Source organism: Orcinus orca, chromosome 15, assembly GCF_937001465.1.
Source record: "Orcinus orca chromosome 15, mOrcOrc1.1, whole genome shotgun sequence".
In the NCBI taxonomy this organism is placed as follows: domain Eukaryota; kingdom Metazoa; phylum Chordata; class Mammalia; order Artiodactyla; family Delphinidae; genus Orcinus; species Orcinus orca.
The window spans coordinates 51,402,339-51,419,762 of record NC_064573.1 but is presented as its reverse complement, the minus strand read 5'-3'; the positions used below and the strand labels follow the sequence as shown (position 1 = coordinate 51,419,762).

The window sequence follows — 17,424 nt, the reverse complement described above, 5'->3', positions numbered from 1 at the left end:
ACCCGCCCTACCTAGGTGAGCAGAGACCAGCAGCCATTTTTATCCCTAAGACATTGACCAATCAGTGTCTTAGAGGAGCAGGATTGCCACAGGCAGAGGACAAGAAAAGTCTACTACTGGGACAGGGAAAAATCAGTCAAATTCTTAATGGTCATAAGTGAGCTGGCATGGAAGCCTGAAATCTGGAGGAGCGCGAAACACAGAGGTAATTCTCCACCAACTCTCCCATGGGACATCTGCTGAGTGGGGCTAGGAGGTATAGAGAGATTTGTGTGCTGTGGAGTTTAGATCCTCAACCTCTGCTGGAGAGAGGCACCTGATCCCAACCTTAAGACATTAAAAATCCAAATGGATAGAATAACTAAAATTTCAACCCAACTCAACACCTAATGAAATCTAAGAGATCAGTCCCTTAACGTAGTTGCCAGACAGAAAGAAGGGAAAGCTTTGGCTAGGGGGCAGGGGGCAGGGGGCAGGGGCAGGGAAGGGAATTATCTGATTATCTACTTCAGTTGCTAGTGTTCTTTTATACACAATGTCCAAGAAAAACTTACAAGGCAAGACAGGAAGATTTAATATTGTCAACAGGTCAGTTCTTCCCAACTTGATCTATAGAGTCAATGCAATCCCAATCAAAATCCCAGCAAGCTATTTTGTGGATATTGACAAACTGATTCTAAAGTTTATATGGAGAGGCAAAAAAGTCAGAATAGCTAACACAATATTGAAACCGAACAGAGTCAGAGAACTAACACTATTGGACATCAAGACTTATTGTAAAGCTACAATCATCAAGCCAGTGTGACACTGGTGAAAGAAGAAACAAAGAGACAATGAAACAGAATAGAAAGCCCAGAAATAGACCCACATATAGTCAACTGATCTTTGGTAAAAAGCAACAGCAATACAATGGAGAAAAGATGGTCTTTTCAACAAATGGTGCTGGAACTACTACTATATGTTCACGTGCAAAAAAAAAAAAAAAAAAAAAGGATTTAGATACAGACCTTACACCTTCACAAAAATTAACTCAAAATGGACCATAGATGTAAATGTAAAATGCAAAACTATAAAAACTCCTAGGAGATAACAAAGGGAAAAATCCGGATGACCTTAGGTATGGCAATAATTCTTTAGATACAACACCAAAAGCACAATCCATGAAAGAAAGAACTGATAAGATGGACTTCATTAAACTTAAAATTAAAAACTTCTGTTCTGCAAAAGACACTGTCCAGAGGATGAGAAGACAAACCTCAGACTGGGAGATATCAATATTTACAATGACCTAGCTCATAAAGGGCTGTTATCCAAAATATACAAGGAATTCTTAAAACTCGACTATAAGAAATCAAACAATCTGTTAAAAAATGGGCCAGGGACATCCCTGGTGGCGCAGTGGTTAAGAATCCGCCTGCCAATGCAGGGGACACGGGTTTGAGACCCGGTCCGGGAAGATCCCACATGTCGCAGAGCAACTAAGCCCGTGCGCCACCCACATGTCGCAGAGCAACTAAGCCCGTGCGCCACAACTACTGAGCCTGTGCTCTAGAGCCTGCGAGCCACAACTACTGAAGCCTGCATGTCACAACTGAAGCCCGTGTGCCTAGAGCCCGTGCTCCACAGCAAGAGAAGCCACAGCAACGAGAAGCCCGCATACCTCAACTAAGAGTAGCCCCCGCTCACCAAAACTAGAGAAAGCCCGCGTGCAGCAACAAAGACCAATGCAGCCAAAAATAAATAAATTAATTAATTAATTGAAAAAAAAGGGCCAAAGACCTGGACAGATGCCTCACCAAAGAAGATATACAGATGGCAAATAAGCATATGAAAAGATGCTCCCTATTCTGTCACTATGGAAATGCAAATTAAAACAACAGTAAGATCCAATACACAACCATTAGAATGGCTAAAACCCAGAACACTGACAACATCAAATTTTGGCAAGAATGTGGAGCAACAGAAAATCTCATTCATTGCTGGTGGGAATGCAAAATGGTACAGCCACTTTGGAAAACAGTTTGGCAGTTCTTACAAAACTAGACACACTCCTACCACACGACCCAGCATTTGCACTCCTTAGTATTTACAAAAACGAGTTGAAAATGTATGTCCACTCAAAAACCTGCACATGGACATTTATAGCAGCTTTATTCACAATTGCCGAAATGTGGAAACAACCAAGATGTTCTTCAGTAGGTGAACAGGTAAATAAATTATGATACATCAGGATAATAAAATATTATTCATCACTAAAAAGAAATGAGCTATCATGAAAAGATACAGAGTAACTTTCAATGCATAATACTAAGTGAAAGAAGTCAATGTGAAAAGGCTACATACTGTATGATTCCAATTACATACCATTCTGGAAAAGGCCAAACTTTGGAAACAGTTAAAAAGATCAGTGGTTGCCAGGGGCTGGGGCCAGGGTTAGGCAAGGATAAAGCAAGGGAGAACAGAAGAACTATTCTGTATGACATTACTGGATACATGTCATTATGTATCTTTTAAACCCATGAAATGTACAACACCAAGAGTGAACCCTAATATATACTATGTACTTTGGGTGATAATTTGTCAATGTAGGCTCATCAACTGCAACAAATATACCACTCTGGTGTGGAATGTCAAGCATATGTACGGGCAGGAGTATACAGGAACTCTCTCTACCGTAAGCTCAATTTCCCTATAATCTTAAACTACTCTATAAAAATAAAGTCTATTAAAAAAAAAGTAAGACCATGGACAGAAATAGGAAATTATGATCCAAGATCAAGAGGGGAAAAGTCAACAGAAACAGGCCCAGTGTGACCCAAATGTCTGAATTAGCAGAAAAGAACTTTAAAATTGCTATTACACGTATGCTAAAGATTTTAAAGGACAAGAGGACAAACTATGTGAAAGAAGAATTTCAGGAGAGAAACTAAAACTCTCGAAATTTAATTCCTGTGATAGAAGGATTAGAAGCATTATTTTTATATATAAAGAAAAATTTATCTTACAGAAAATTAAAATTAAATACAACTGAAGAAAAACCACTGGTACAAAATAATCTATAATGACCTCTTACATCTTAGCACAAAAAAAAAAAAAGAGTTAAATTACTTTGACTATTTTTCTAAACAAAGAACAAATGATTTTAGCACCTAAATTCAGTCAGATATGTAATTCAATATGCAAACCTAGTTAATAAACCTCTAACTGCCACAATGAATTCAAATTTGGGCTGCTTTACATATTTTGAAGTATGTTACTATTCTGTCTAACTTACAATATGTTCCATGTCCCCCAAAGATATTTATACTATTAATTCCCAATGATTTAATATCAACAAATATCAGAGTTGCCAAAGCCCAGAGAAATCTGGTTTAATCTCATTTTTTTAAATTTTTATTTATTTATTTATTTTTGCGGTACGCGGGCCTCTCACTGCTGTGGCCTCTCCCGTTGCGGAGCACAGGCTCCGGACGCGCAGGCTCAGTGGCCATGGCTCACGGGCCCAGCCGCTCCGCGGCATGTGGGATCTTCCCGGACCAGAGCACGAACCCGTGTCCCCTGCATCAGCAGGCAGACTCTCAACCACTGCGCCACCAGGGAAGCCCTTAATCTCATTTTTAAATGAGAAAACTGAGACTCACCACTCTTGTTCTGTGGCTTCAAATCAAAATCTGTTCTTTAATTCAATGCATTTGTTGAGCCCCTACTACGCATTGGCAGGTGCTCTTCAGCATGATAAACAGACTACCAAGGACTCTGCTTCGACACAGCTTCTACTCCAGTGGGGAATACACATAACAAACTTTCAGAGTGTGATAAGTTATACAGACAGAAGAGGGACAAGGGGAGCTATTTTGTACTGGGTGGTCAGGGAGGGTGTCTTTAAGACCAGAATGAAGAGAGCCAGTACGTGAAGATCTGAAAGAAACACTCCAAGCAAAAGTAATATAAGTACAAATACACTAAGAATGGAATGTGGTTGAAGTGGTTTAAGAACAGAAGGAAGATCTGCATGACCGGAGTACAGCAAGTAAGGGGAAGAGTGTAAGGAGATGAGATTAGAGAAGGGGGAGTGTGCGGGGCCTTGATGCCACAGTTAAGTACTCTGAATTTTATTCTATGTGTGATGTGAATTCACTGGAAAATCTTAAAGAAAGGAAGGACATAATATGATTCAAGTTTTTAAAAGACTGCTATGGACAACATGCAGAAAGACTGCAGGGAAACAAAAATGGAAGATGGGAGGCCAGTTAGGGAAGCATTACACAAGTGGTCCAGGCAAAAAATGCTGCCAGCTTGGTTCAGAGCAGGAGCAGTAGACATGACAAAAGTGGGAGTATTTGGAATCTACTTTGAAGGTGAAATTCACTAAAGGATTGAGTTAGAAGGACAATAAAAAGAAAACTGAAGGACTGTTCTGAAGTTTTCAGCTTGTGGATATGAGTAAATGGCGGTACCATCTCTGGAATAGAGAAAAGTAGAGGAAAAACAGATTGAAGTTTTTATTTGCCACTAGATATATCTTCCCTCCTCAGAGTTTGTGAACACTTTCTACTAAGCCTGTGCTCTAGAGCCCACGGGCCACAACTACTGAGCTCACATGCCACAACTACGGAAGCCAGAGTGCCTAGAGCCCATGCTCCGCAACAAGAGAAGCCACCACAATGAGAAGCCCACGCACAGCAACGAAGAGTAGCCCCCGCTCTCCACAACTAGAGAAAGCCCGCGTGTAGCTACGAAGACCCAATGCAGCCAAAAATAAATAAATAAATTTATTTTTTAAAAATGTAAAATTTTGTTGCATGTAACATTCATTCTAAAGGTATTCGTTCTCCAATATATGGCCTTCACATCCCAAAGGAAAATTACTTTCTGACTGCTCCCATTCTACATTTATACACCACAATATTTTAAGTCTTTAAGATATAATAAGTTAGAAAAACTAAAAATGTGGGTCAGGGAAGAGAGAAAAAGTACTTGGATGCTTGAAATAAGACATTTGGTAATTTTTATGTAACAAATTCCTACCTGTTTCTAAAGAAACTACTTCTTAACTTTCAACCTTTAAGCAGGGAAACTCAATGAAACTCAGACCAAATTCTGAGTCGGCTCTCTGCATTCCTCCTACAAATATACCTGGGCTCCCTATTCCCTAAGAATGCTGGAGTACAGTTAGTTCTAAGAGCCAAGGCTACTTTGCTTCCGATTCCTTTCCCAATCCCAAGACTTAAAAATCCCTATTCCTGCTCCACACCCAGTTTCCTCTTTGTCCTAGTTATCTTCAAAAGGAATATAGAAAAAGTATGCAGAAGTAAATTCACATGTACTCAAGTTTCACATAAAAGAAATTAAAGGTTACTGGATCATGGCTTCCCTGCCTCAGCTTTCTGTAGCAGCACTGTCTAACTGAATTCACTGTGACAATACAAATGTTCTACATCTACACTAACACGTAGCCTCTAGCAACATGTGACTACTGAGCACTGGTTACTGTAACTGAGGAACAGCATTTTTCATTTCTGTGGTTTAGTGCTACCATACTGGATAGTGCAGCTGTACATCTAATCAGGGATCTGTCAAATCCTTCTTCGAAGTTTTTCTTGTCATCAAGAGGTGAAAACAATCCCCTCTTCTGATCACTGCTCTACCAAAGTAATTATCACTTCTAAATTGCAAAGCTAATTTATAATTTAATTTAAATAGTTAATATTGATTTATTGCTTTAATAGTTACTTAAATCTTCTACTGTTAACTTTTCATTTCTTTCAGGCTTTGTTCCTAAATTTGAAGGCAAGGGTATATCAAATACCCTGAGAGTAAGGTCCTCCACAAAGCATTCAGTCAAATGTTAATCAAAGGAGATAAGGGAAAGACAGAGGTAAGAAAGATTAAGTTAGGAGATTTTCTACAAAGAACCCACACATTATTCCTCTTCTGCATTACTAAAAGCTCAAAATACAGATGAGTTCTGGACAGGTTCCTTGCCTAGCAACATGGCTCAATGCTCTTGGGGGAGTTTTTCCTGCTTTCTCTTCACACCTTTAGGAAAACAGTTATCTTAGTTCATGAAGGGAAACTGAAATGAACCTAGGTCTAAACCAGAATCCAGGCTCCCCCTGAGGCCTTAAGGGGCTCCTTCCTAAATAGTTTCTAGTAAGTCAGATAAAATACATTTCCTCAAATGGCGTCAATGAGGCAGATGGAGTACAATGAAGGAATAGAGAAAGAGAGCACCATCACTCTCTCCCCTACCCCAAACCAAAGAGGATAAGGAAAAGAAAAAATTGTAGTCAACCAAAAGTAGCCTCTGTGGCATCAATTTCTATTGCTACTATGGCTATATAATTTATATGCTATTTTAATCTTTTGAAAAGAAGACTTCAGCCATTTTTACCTGTCATAGATTATTACCGTGTCTAAGGGAAACTTTTTACCCTAAGGAAAAACTACTTATTTTCTAAAGAATGTTTGATTAAAATATAAAAAGTATAACTCATTCTAATTTATTCTAAGTGGAAGAAAACTTGATTTCCAATCGCTGAACACTGCCCATTTGAAATAAATAAAAGCCAGAGCACGAAATGACTTCTTTTCTATATGCTTCTCTCCAAGAATCAAACACAACAGATGAACTGGCATTTAAAAAACTCAGATGTTTCATCAAACACTTAACAGTACTTAATGCAAAAGCACAATATTAGGTGCCCAATAAATGATTCATGTCACAACCCAAAATCCAGGGTTGTGATCACAGCAGAATATCTTTAACATAGGTATGTTTTTATCCTCCCTCCATACACTAGAAAAGAATGCTACAATGTTCTGGAGGAGTTTCTACCTTAAAATCTATGTATACCTACACATTTGAAAACAGCAAAAGATAAGAACATTAACTTTGATGTTAGTGAAGGATGGCCAACTGCTAAACTCGATTCCTTCTCTTGAGCTTATTTCAAAAATAAATAAAATAACCCATAGCTCTGTCCCATCAAGGAGGGTGGGGGTGGGGTGTGGGGCAGGAATCAGTCTTCCCTAAGTTGCTCTACTGCTTTACAGTTTTGCAAGAGCTAGAATTTGTTGAGAAGGTGATGACTCCACCTTGTTCCATAAACTAATTTCCTTTGGTATTGTGGAAGAGCAGAGTACATTAATTCCTGGTTGATTTCTTTACAGATTGTGTCAGAAATTAAGAACTTCCTTTAAAATAAAGAATTAAGTCTTTTAAACCAAATCTTTTTATAATTTGAGGAAACTGGTTGCAAGAATCAGATAATGTAACTTGAGCAGAACACATTTTAACTTCTACCAGATTCACGTATGTAAAATAAACAAATATTTTTTGCCAAAGAAGTATTCTATAATTTAGCTGCCTGATAGAGCTATTTTTCTTTTGAAGTTTTAAGGATATTAATACAGTCAAATTGGAAAAGTACAAATTTCAAGTGACAAATCAATATCTATCTATAGATATTCTATGTCCACACACCTTATATTTTATTTAGTTAAGCAGTAGGAGGGTGTATGTGTGGAAAAGCAGATGAAATAAGGAATATAAAGGATCATCACAGAAGGGAACCAAAAAAAGAAAACCCCACTTATCTTGGGAAGAAGTAACTGGATAAATAAAACCATGAATATAAATCCTTCAACCAAAGGTAAGGATACAAATTTAACTGAAGCCAATAAAGATCTTTAAATAATCCAACATCTGGTGCCTACATGAAATGAATTGGTGATCTCAGTTCAGATATCCTGGAGGTCTTATTAATGTGAGTGTACAGTACTGAAGGTAACATGTATAAAATAAAAATAAATTCCATTTCAGATATGGGTAAACAGCAATTACATTAAATTACTATTTTCACAAGATATCTGAAATGGTTCAAAATTATTTAAAATTTTGCTACTTCCAAAAACAAGTATTAAATAATACCCATTATGCCTCAAATGCACATACATCAAAAAATACATACTAAAACTTAGTTACTTTGTGGGATTTTTTTTTAAGTATACTACAAATTCTGAGGTTTTAACCATCAAGAATTTTTCTCTTTAATTTTATTAAGAAAAGCTCTCACGTTAGCAAAGAGAAGGAAATCCCCAGTCTATTTGGTATAATATACAGCACTATCAATCCCTCAAATAAAAAGTGTGCCAAGCTATACTGAATATTAAGCAGGCTTATCAATAGTTAATAATTATTAAAATCAAATGACTTTTTAAATACTCAAGTTGAACAGCATTACTTGTTAGAAGAGGTTCAATAACACTTTAAAAATATAACTTAAATTCAAAAATCCCACAACATACACCAGCCAGAATAAATTTGCTGGGTTTTATGTTTGGCTCTGTTTTAAAATAAGCCTGTATATATACTACAAGGGCTTTGTATATATTACCATTTCCTAAAGACAAAAATTTTCAATGACTTAAATTTGGCAATTCATCTCTAATTATCTGATTCTGCATTTTAAAAGTCATGAACTGCACTTACCACATATTTTACAGCACTTATAAACTGGTTGTGGAAGAGCAGATGCTGTGTTTCATCTTCTGGATTTGAAGCTGTGTAAAGCATGCCACAAACATTACAGGAAACCGCTCCAAATCTTTTTTGTCCTGCATCCTATTTATAAAAAACAAACAGAAGGTTTTTTCCCCCCCAAAAGAATAATTCCAGAACATCAGCCTCTAAAGCTATAACATGAACATAGAGTGAGAAGTGTTTAAAATAACATTCAATGTTGATTATAAAAACTAAGATGTTAATCTTTGAAATCTGTATGTAATTTTATTAAGAACTGTTTTCCATTTTAGTAATCACTCACTCCACAGCATTTAATAACAACTGAAAGGAACTGAGAAGTATCTTTAACACTACAATCTTAGTTCTAAAGCCCCAAACAGCAAATACCTTATAAATAAGAACTAGTATGTATTTTGTATCTGTGAATAATTATACTGCTAAAGTTTAGAAAAAATAATGTTTCATAGGCATCTTTGGTTTTGCTCTAGTTATATTAAAAAGAGTATGTCACCAGAAACTCTTGAGAAAAGGTAAAATTAAACATTTTCTATTTTCTTTATATCAAATAAGTATGAAAGTCTGATTATAATCACCTGTACTCCAGTAATTCATACTTGTGCTGTAGAATAGTAATTGTTTACAAAAGGTTTTCTATTCTTGTCCTTATTTAACAAGAAAAATTACAGCAATATGATCTAACTTTAAGAATAATATATTAACTAAAAAAAGCATAATCCCTTTATTTTCCCTGCTCTAAAACTATATAATTTCAACTAATTATAGGAAAAAAAAGGATCTCAGATAACTGTATGCTAGTGCCTTACAGCTAGGGTCACAGAGCAGAGAGAAATCAAATGGTAAATAAAAGATTGTATATAAAACTAAAGGGAAGTTCATTCTGAAAGATTCAAACTATTGACAAAATGTTACCTGAAATTTCAGGGAGTTAAAAAAAATTTTTTTTAATTGTGGTTAAGATATAAAACATAGTATTTACCATCTTAACCACTTTTAAGTGTACAGTTCAGCAGTATTTAGTACACTCACATTGTTGTGCAACCCATCTACAGAATTATTTTTATTTTGCAAAACTGAAACTCTAGGGACTTCCCTGGCAGTCCAGTGGTTAGGGCTCCACACTTCCACTGCAGGGGGCACAGGTTCGATCCCTGGTCAGGGAACTAAGATCCCACATGCCACAAGGAGCGGCCAAAAAAACAAAAACAAAACAAAAAACTGAAACTCTATACCCATTAAACAACAGCTCCCCACACCGCCACCCCCAGCTCCTGGAAACCACCATTCTACTTTCTATCTCTATGAATTTGACTATTCTAGGTACCTTATATAAGTAGAATCATACAGTATTTGTCTTTTTGTGACTGACTTATTTCACTTAGATAATGTCCTCAAGGTTCAACCATATTATAACATGTCAGAATTACCTTCCTTTTTAAAGGCTGAATAATATTCCACTGTATACATACACAACACATTTTGTTCAGCCATTCACCCACTGATGGACACTTCAGTTGCTTCCCTTTTGGCTACTGTGAATAACGAATACAGGTATACAAACATCTCTTCAAGAAGGCAGTTTTCACAGTAATGAGTAAGCAGCTGCCTTAGTTTCCTCACTGGTAAATGGAAAATAATAGTTGTACCTATCTCATACTTTTTTATAAGGCTTAACTTAATTAAGTGGAGGAGATGGAACAATGCATTCAAAAATATTAGCTGCTATTATGATCATTAACATCATCATCATTACCATCAACTCTTGACCAGCACTATCCAATAGAAATGTGACCCACAAAGGTAATTTTAAATTTACTAGTAGCCACATTAAAGACTGCAAAAGCAAACAGGTAAAATTAATTTTAATAATACATTTTATTTAACAAAACATATCCCAAATGTTATAATTTCAACATGTATTAAATATTTTTAAAAATTAGTGAGATACTTTACATGCTTCTTTGTACTAATCTTTGAAATGCAGTACATATGTTTACATATAGAGCATACCTCAGTTGTGACAAGCAACATTTCGAGTGCTCAACAGTCACATGTGGCTACCATATTGGACAGGGCAACTCTAGATTCTACTTGTCTAATCTACTGTTTCACTATCATACTGATTTGACAACAGAAACATTATTAAATTCGATGAAACAACTTTTTCCCTCACTAATCTTTCTCAAAAATTTCTAGAAAATTCTTACAAAGTTATTCTCCCATATTAAAGTTATAATCAATCATCTAGTACCAAAAAATCCTATTAATTATGTTAACTGGAACTACATTAAATGTTCCTATTATTTTGGGTTCTTCATTTTTTTAATATACTGTGCTCACTCAAATTAGATTTTTAATCAATCAAAATATCTCCCTCTTTTCCACCTTGCCACCAAATTGTACTTATTTTCTAATTCAAATTAACTGTTGGTTTATCTTCCTGTAAAATGTAGTTTTAAAATTATAACATACACTAAAATACAGAAATATAAAATCATCTTATTTATTAAACTCCATGTTATTTTAATATTTAAACTACTAAAAAAGGTAGTGATCAAATGACACATTTAAGAAATAACAAATGTGAAATAAAGTGTCAATCTGTTGTAAATAAAACTAGAAGTATGGAAATTTGAATTTTTATTATTTGTTACAGGATGGAATCACTGGCGGGGGTGGCTGTCATAATACCAAGAATATTTCCATAATTAAGACTTATGGCGACAAAAAGTTCTTTAGGTAAAAAATGAATTTATTCCTTGACAATGTGCATAAATAAGATGTTTATAACATTTCACCAAAAAGGTCAAGTTGTATACTTACTATGATCAACTGTTTTTCATCAGCTTTCTCTGCTTCTTTTAGTTTCAATTCTTTTGGAATTGTTATCTCCAAATGGGAATTACACTTAGGCCAAGAATGATTTGGTGGTATCTCCCTTTAAAAAAACAAACAAACAAACAAACAAACAAAAACTATTAAATGTTATAGATCCATATCACTTCAAATCACTGGTAGGAAAAAAAAAAACTTATTTTCTATACAACACTGACAAATATCAATTCCAAGGGGGGAAAAATAACCTTTTAAAAACCAAAACAGGGAAGGAAACCCAAAGAAACAACTAACTTGCATCAAATAAACAAAAAACTGCAGCACTAACTATAGTATGAGTAAGTTTTACATTTCATAGTTTTAGCAATTTGAGTCACTACAGTTTGTCCTAAATACTATTTTCAGTAATGAGCTAAAGCTAAAAAATCATACTAATTTAATTTTGAAATTAAAGACAACAAAAAGCTTTTAAGCTACTGAAAACACTTTTACATGTTGCTAATACTCATATCATGGGGGTTTTGGGGAAAAAGGAGCATTCTCAAACACTGCTGCTGGGAGTATAAGACACAACCAATTTGCAGGGAAATTTGGCAATGCAGGTTAAGTCCTATAGCTATGAATTTATCCTAGATATAGTCACATAAGTGGACAAAGATATATGTGTTTATTGCAGGACTTTTTTTTCTAATAGGAATAAACTAGAAACAACCAAAGTTTCTATAAAGTAGAGAATTGTTAAACAATGGAATATTCACACAATGATATCTACTGCAGAATTTAAAAGAATGAGGAAGGAATGTAGAAAAGATGCCCATAACACATTAAGTAAAAAAATAAAAGCTACAAAATAGTATGTACAGACATAGAAAAAGCTAAAATGAAAAGAGAACTTGTATCACCTCTATGTGAAAAACTGAGGGTTACTAGCACAACCTTTCAGGGGAAAAAAACCCCAAACTCAAAACTTACAGGTATAAAATCCTTAAGTTCTCAGATTTATACTTATATTAAACTAATACCTTACCTGTTATCACTGGTCTTAGATGTTTGGTTAGTGAGTATATTGTGCTGTTTGGGAGCTGAACCTGTGATTTAATCAAAAGATGGGTTATGTACTAAGCCTTTGTATTAGCTCTCCACCTAATGGTTAAAAATTATAATAAAGACAAAACCTCAGTGCACTAAATGCTTTATTTTTAATAAACACCATTTGATAAAATTAAAGCCCCTTCCTAGAAATTACTCTTCAGAGAAGAGGCAAAAAGGCTCTACAGAGCTGCAAAGAGATCTAATGGTAGATCAAGTTTGTCTCTAGTTTCACCAATAATTACTAGCACTGAACAATAAAGGAAACTGTTTAAATGCTTGCATAATTATACAATCTTTAATGGAAATAAATGAAAACATGTTTAAAAAAACCTGTAGGACTTCCCTGGTGGCACAGTGGTTAAGAATCCGTCTGCCAATGCAGGGGACACGGGTTCGATCTCTGGTCCAGGAAGACCCCACATGCCATGGAGCAACTAACCACGTGCGCCACAACTACTAAGCCTGCATTCTAGAGCCCGTGAGCCGCAACTACTGAAGCCCGTGAGCCTAGAACCCGTGCTCCGCAACAAGAGAAGCCACTGCAATGAGAAGCCCGAGCACTGCAAAGAAAAGCAGCCCCTGCTCATTGCAAGTAGAGAAAGTCCACGCACAGCAATGAAGACTCAACACAGTCAAAAATAAAATATAAATAAATAAATTTATAAAAAACCAAACCCAAACAAAAAAACCCCTGTAGTCTCTGGAGTTTTAATCACATTACTAATCAAATAATGCAATAATCAATTTATTTTCTAATGAATAAATGCATTTCTTGTGTTCATAGTATACTTCCCCTTCCCCCACTAAGAGAAAAGGTTAAATGACATGCAATGGAAGCAATTATCTGAACTCAATATTTTGCTCCAAGTGTATCTTTCCTTTACCAGAGAGAAACAACAGAAATTAGGAATTTCTTTTCTGTTTTTTCCTGGTGTTTCATCTGATAAAGGTGAACTAATCCCCATCCAAGAGTTCAAATAATACTTGCCCAATTTTTTTTTTTTTTTTTTGGCCACATCGCACAGCTTGCAGGATCTTAGTTCCCGGACCAGGGGTTGAACTCGGATCCCGGCAATGAAAGTGCCGAGTCCTAACCACTGGACCGCCAGGGAATTCTCCCCAAAATTTTCATAAGGTTACAAAAATAAAGTTTTTTTATGGTATAAGTGGACAAACTGCAGCAACTGATTCAATTCTTAATTCAAAGATAGAATTACTAAGATGGAAAACTGAGTAATTAAGGGTTAAAGATAAGAACCTGAAGTGGTAAAGCACAGTCATTTATACTTGAGAAATAAACTGCTACCACTAATTTAAGCAATTCATTAAGTAACACTTCTCCAGAAAGTAAGTCCACAAACAGAAGACTGAAAAACAAAAGAATTTTTGGTAGGGAATCAAAGAATCATCTTAAGTACTGTAAACAAGCCAATCAACAGAAGCAATTCTCCCCCTTCAAAGAATGGTGATAATCACACATCACATAATGGTTAAAAGAAGGATTTAACAGGCTTATTTGATAGTGGATATAGTTTACTGTTATGCTGACAAAAATATGTCTGACCACTGTGAAATCCAAACAATATTTTCAAAGTATTACCTGGAAATTTACTCTCCCCTGTACCAATTTTTGCTTGACTGAGCAGAGTTGAAACAGTAGTAGTGGTATTTTCCACTGGATTGTTTTCAAGCTTAGATTCCAAACATAGGCTGCAATTCTAAGCACATATAATTCAAAATGTTAATATTTGCTTTTATATCAACCTTTGGGTCTTATCCCAATACTTTCAGTGAATTGGAGCACTATACTAAGAAAATTTAAGATAATATATGGAGTAATTCACACAGATATGCCTTAAAAGTCTCTTTATGATCTCCCTACAAGCTACCCTTCTCAGCATCAACTTCTACTATTCCTCTTCACACTAGATCGAAAAATTTACCTCTCCAACAGATATATTTCATATTTGCCTGGCTCTATACTTTTTCTGAGTTTCATCTACCTAAACCTCACTGTCCATTAATAGCCACTGTAACATCTCACTACTGAGCACTTAAAATGTGGTTAGTATGACTGATTTATTACAAATGTAAATCACACACCAGATTTTGAGGTGTTAGTACAAAAAAGTAAAACACCTCAATTTTTAAAATTCATGACACATTGAAATAATAGTATTTTTATATGACAAGTTAAATAAAATCTATTAATTTTACCAATTTCTTTTTTTTTTAATGTGGCTACCAGAAATTTTTAAACGATTTATGTGGCTCACATTATATTTCTACTGGATAGTGCTAATCTAGAACACCTTACCCCCCGTATAAACTCAAGTCATTACTTAAATATTAACCTCTCCCATGAAGTCTCCTCCAAGTTTTCCCATCCCCTTTCCCCAAATTTTCCATCTACTTCATCTCTGTCTTTCATGCCCTTATCACTTCCTATTTTGAATTAGTTATTTGTTTTTTATTAATCTCCTATAACTCTTAAGAGCAAAGACTATTATTATTGTATTTATCTTTGTATTCCCAAGAGCCCCTAAATCAGAACTCTGTCAAAGCAGATACTCAATAACTACCAAAGGAAAATACTAGAAACTCTATCAACATTAGCTGTCTCAAAGAAATGGAAATGAGGAGGTGAACAATTAACTTTCTGTGTGTATGTATGTGTGTGTATCTATCTATATTGTGATTGTTACAAAGAACATGTAACATTATTTGTGAACATTACATTTTTGAAAAATGAACATTATATTTGGCATTAAAAAGCAGAAAAATTAAAAACAGTAAGAACAATTACATGTTACTACTTAATCTCCATTAGGAAGTTAGTAAATTACTAGTTTAAAAAACAAATCATAAAATAATTGAGATTTAAAATTCATAAAATCCAAATAATTTAAATTCAGGCCAAAATTTTCAGAGAAGGGCTATCATATGCTCAGCCTTATCAACCATCATCATTTTTCAGTACTGCCGAGACTGACACCATATAATAAAAAGAGCAAAATTACAAGTAGCCACAGAAAAAGTTTTCAAATGATTTAAGGATTGTTTCTTACATTCTCCTATTTCCCCAAGTATAAATCTAGATTCTGAAGCCAGCCAATCGCAGTTCAAAGCCTGACTCCATCACTTACGTGGATCTCTAAGCCTCAGTTAAATCTCTAAGCTTCACTCTCCTCACCTGTAATATATGGATAATAACAGAAGTCATGCTGTAGAATGTGGTGACAATTATATGAAGCTCTCCTCTGCCTAACAAAGAGGCAGTGTTCACTAAACAAAAGCTACTATGATGGCTGAACTAAAACATCTTAGCGTTTATGGGAAGAAGAGAAATTTCTAAGTGACTAGTACAATGTAAATTCCTTAAAGGCAGGAAACATCATCTTCTGTAGCCTTATTAGCACAGTGTCTCGGATGCAGCAGGCAATCAAATATGTCTTGAAATGATGTGGTCACCACCACATCTCCTGACCACTCTGTGATAGTAATCACATTGTTGCTATCAGTGAAAAAGTTGGAAACAACCTAGAAGTGCTTTAACAGAGGAAAACATAAATAAACTGTGGTATATTCCTTTACAACTATTAAAATACCCATGTATTAATAAATATCAAAAGTGCTGATTGCACAAAATCAAGTTAAAAAAAAATGTATATATAGAATATACACATACAAACCATGTTAGCATTTATGTAAACGTTTAAAATACAAACAATGTTAAGTATTCTTTATAATAGATATATATACATACACAGTGAAATCAAAAATAAAAACATAAAATATTCATACCAACTTTAGAAGTATATTTAACTCTGGGGAGAGAGGTGAATGGAAAGTAGAGTGAAGTATGGTCTTTATATCTGTAATGTACTTTTCTTATTTTAAAAAATCTGAAGTCAATAAAATGTTAATTTTTGTCAAATTTGGGTGGTAGTCACTAGTATAATATTGGTCTCTCTAGTATTCTAAACGTTTGAAACTCAAGACTTCTCATGTAAATTTGTACGTAATAAAAATTTTAACACAAGTTTCATAGGACTGTTTTTCATAACATTCCTCAAGATAGAGGTGTTGCATAAATCCAAAGCACATCTCAGTAAAAGCAGCATTATAGAAGATCAAAATAATGTAGTCCAACTAAACATCTCTATTCTAGTAGTTAGTCCAAAGGAGTGGATTTCTTATTTCTCAATATATTCCCCATAAACTATCTGCCTTCTGAGTTTTGACAGGCACTTATGCAGCAAGGAGTTAAAAGATCCACTCTGCAACTACACCTGGAGCGTAGCTGTCAATTTTTGACAAAAGCACACCCTGAAGAGAAAGCCACTCTGTGTCTGCAAGAGGCCACATTTATTATTCATTCTACCACTCACTACTTACTTTAATTACTATCACTATTTGAATAATTGTCTTCTAATTGATGCTTTCATTCACATTTGCACAGAAAATAAAATCTAAGAGTACCACATTGTATCTGTTCCCTTTAAGTTCTTTCAATTTTAGTCCACGAGAGTAGCCAATAATCTATTTTCAGGGCTTCTGACACAAGCCCTGACTCCTTACTCAAATTTGCTTCTAGACCCAAATGCCTCAAAAGAGAACTTTAAATCACTCCTAAAACTTTAAGGTGACTTGACTTTCTTCTCTATCCATGATTTTTTTCTCAAATGATCTTCTAATATTCAGAGTATCTCACTGTAGAAAGAATGATGGGCTGAGAATCAGAACACCTGAATTCAAATCTATTTGCACAACCAAACATGTGACCTAACCCACATTCCTCTATTGCTCTCAGCTTTCTCATTACAAAATTAAATAACTAAAAGAAATTGGTGGAGTTCTAAAAATCAGTATTATACAACGCTAAAGTTTGACACACATAAAATTTCTGCCTATTGCTTTTATGTATTGGTATTTTACCTATGATTTAATTT

At 35.0% G+C, this 17,424-nt stretch overlaps 1 protein-coding gene across 8 annotated transcripts in view; it reads right to left on the bottom strand.

The window, feature by feature from the left end:
* The window catches only part of ESCO1 (establishment of sister chromatid cohesion N-acetyltransferase 1), a 1,212,023-nt gene that overhangs the window by 26,934 nt on the left and 1,167,665 nt on the right, over positions 1–17,424 (bottom strand). For all 8 annotated transcript variants that reach the window (XM_049698130.1, XM_033435352.2, XM_033435355.2 and 5 more), the window contains 4 exons: positions 14,073–14,190; positions 12,408–12,468; positions 11,369–11,483; positions 8,495–8,626 (listed from right to left, as the gene is read on the bottom strand). In XM_049698130.1, coding sequence (XP_049554087.1) covers positions 8,495–8,626; positions 11,369–11,483; positions 12,408–12,468; positions 14,073–14,190 — 426 coding nt within the window. The remainder of the gene's footprint in view (positions 1–8,494; positions 8,627–11,368; positions 11,484–12,407; positions 12,469–14,072; positions 14,191–17,424) is intronic.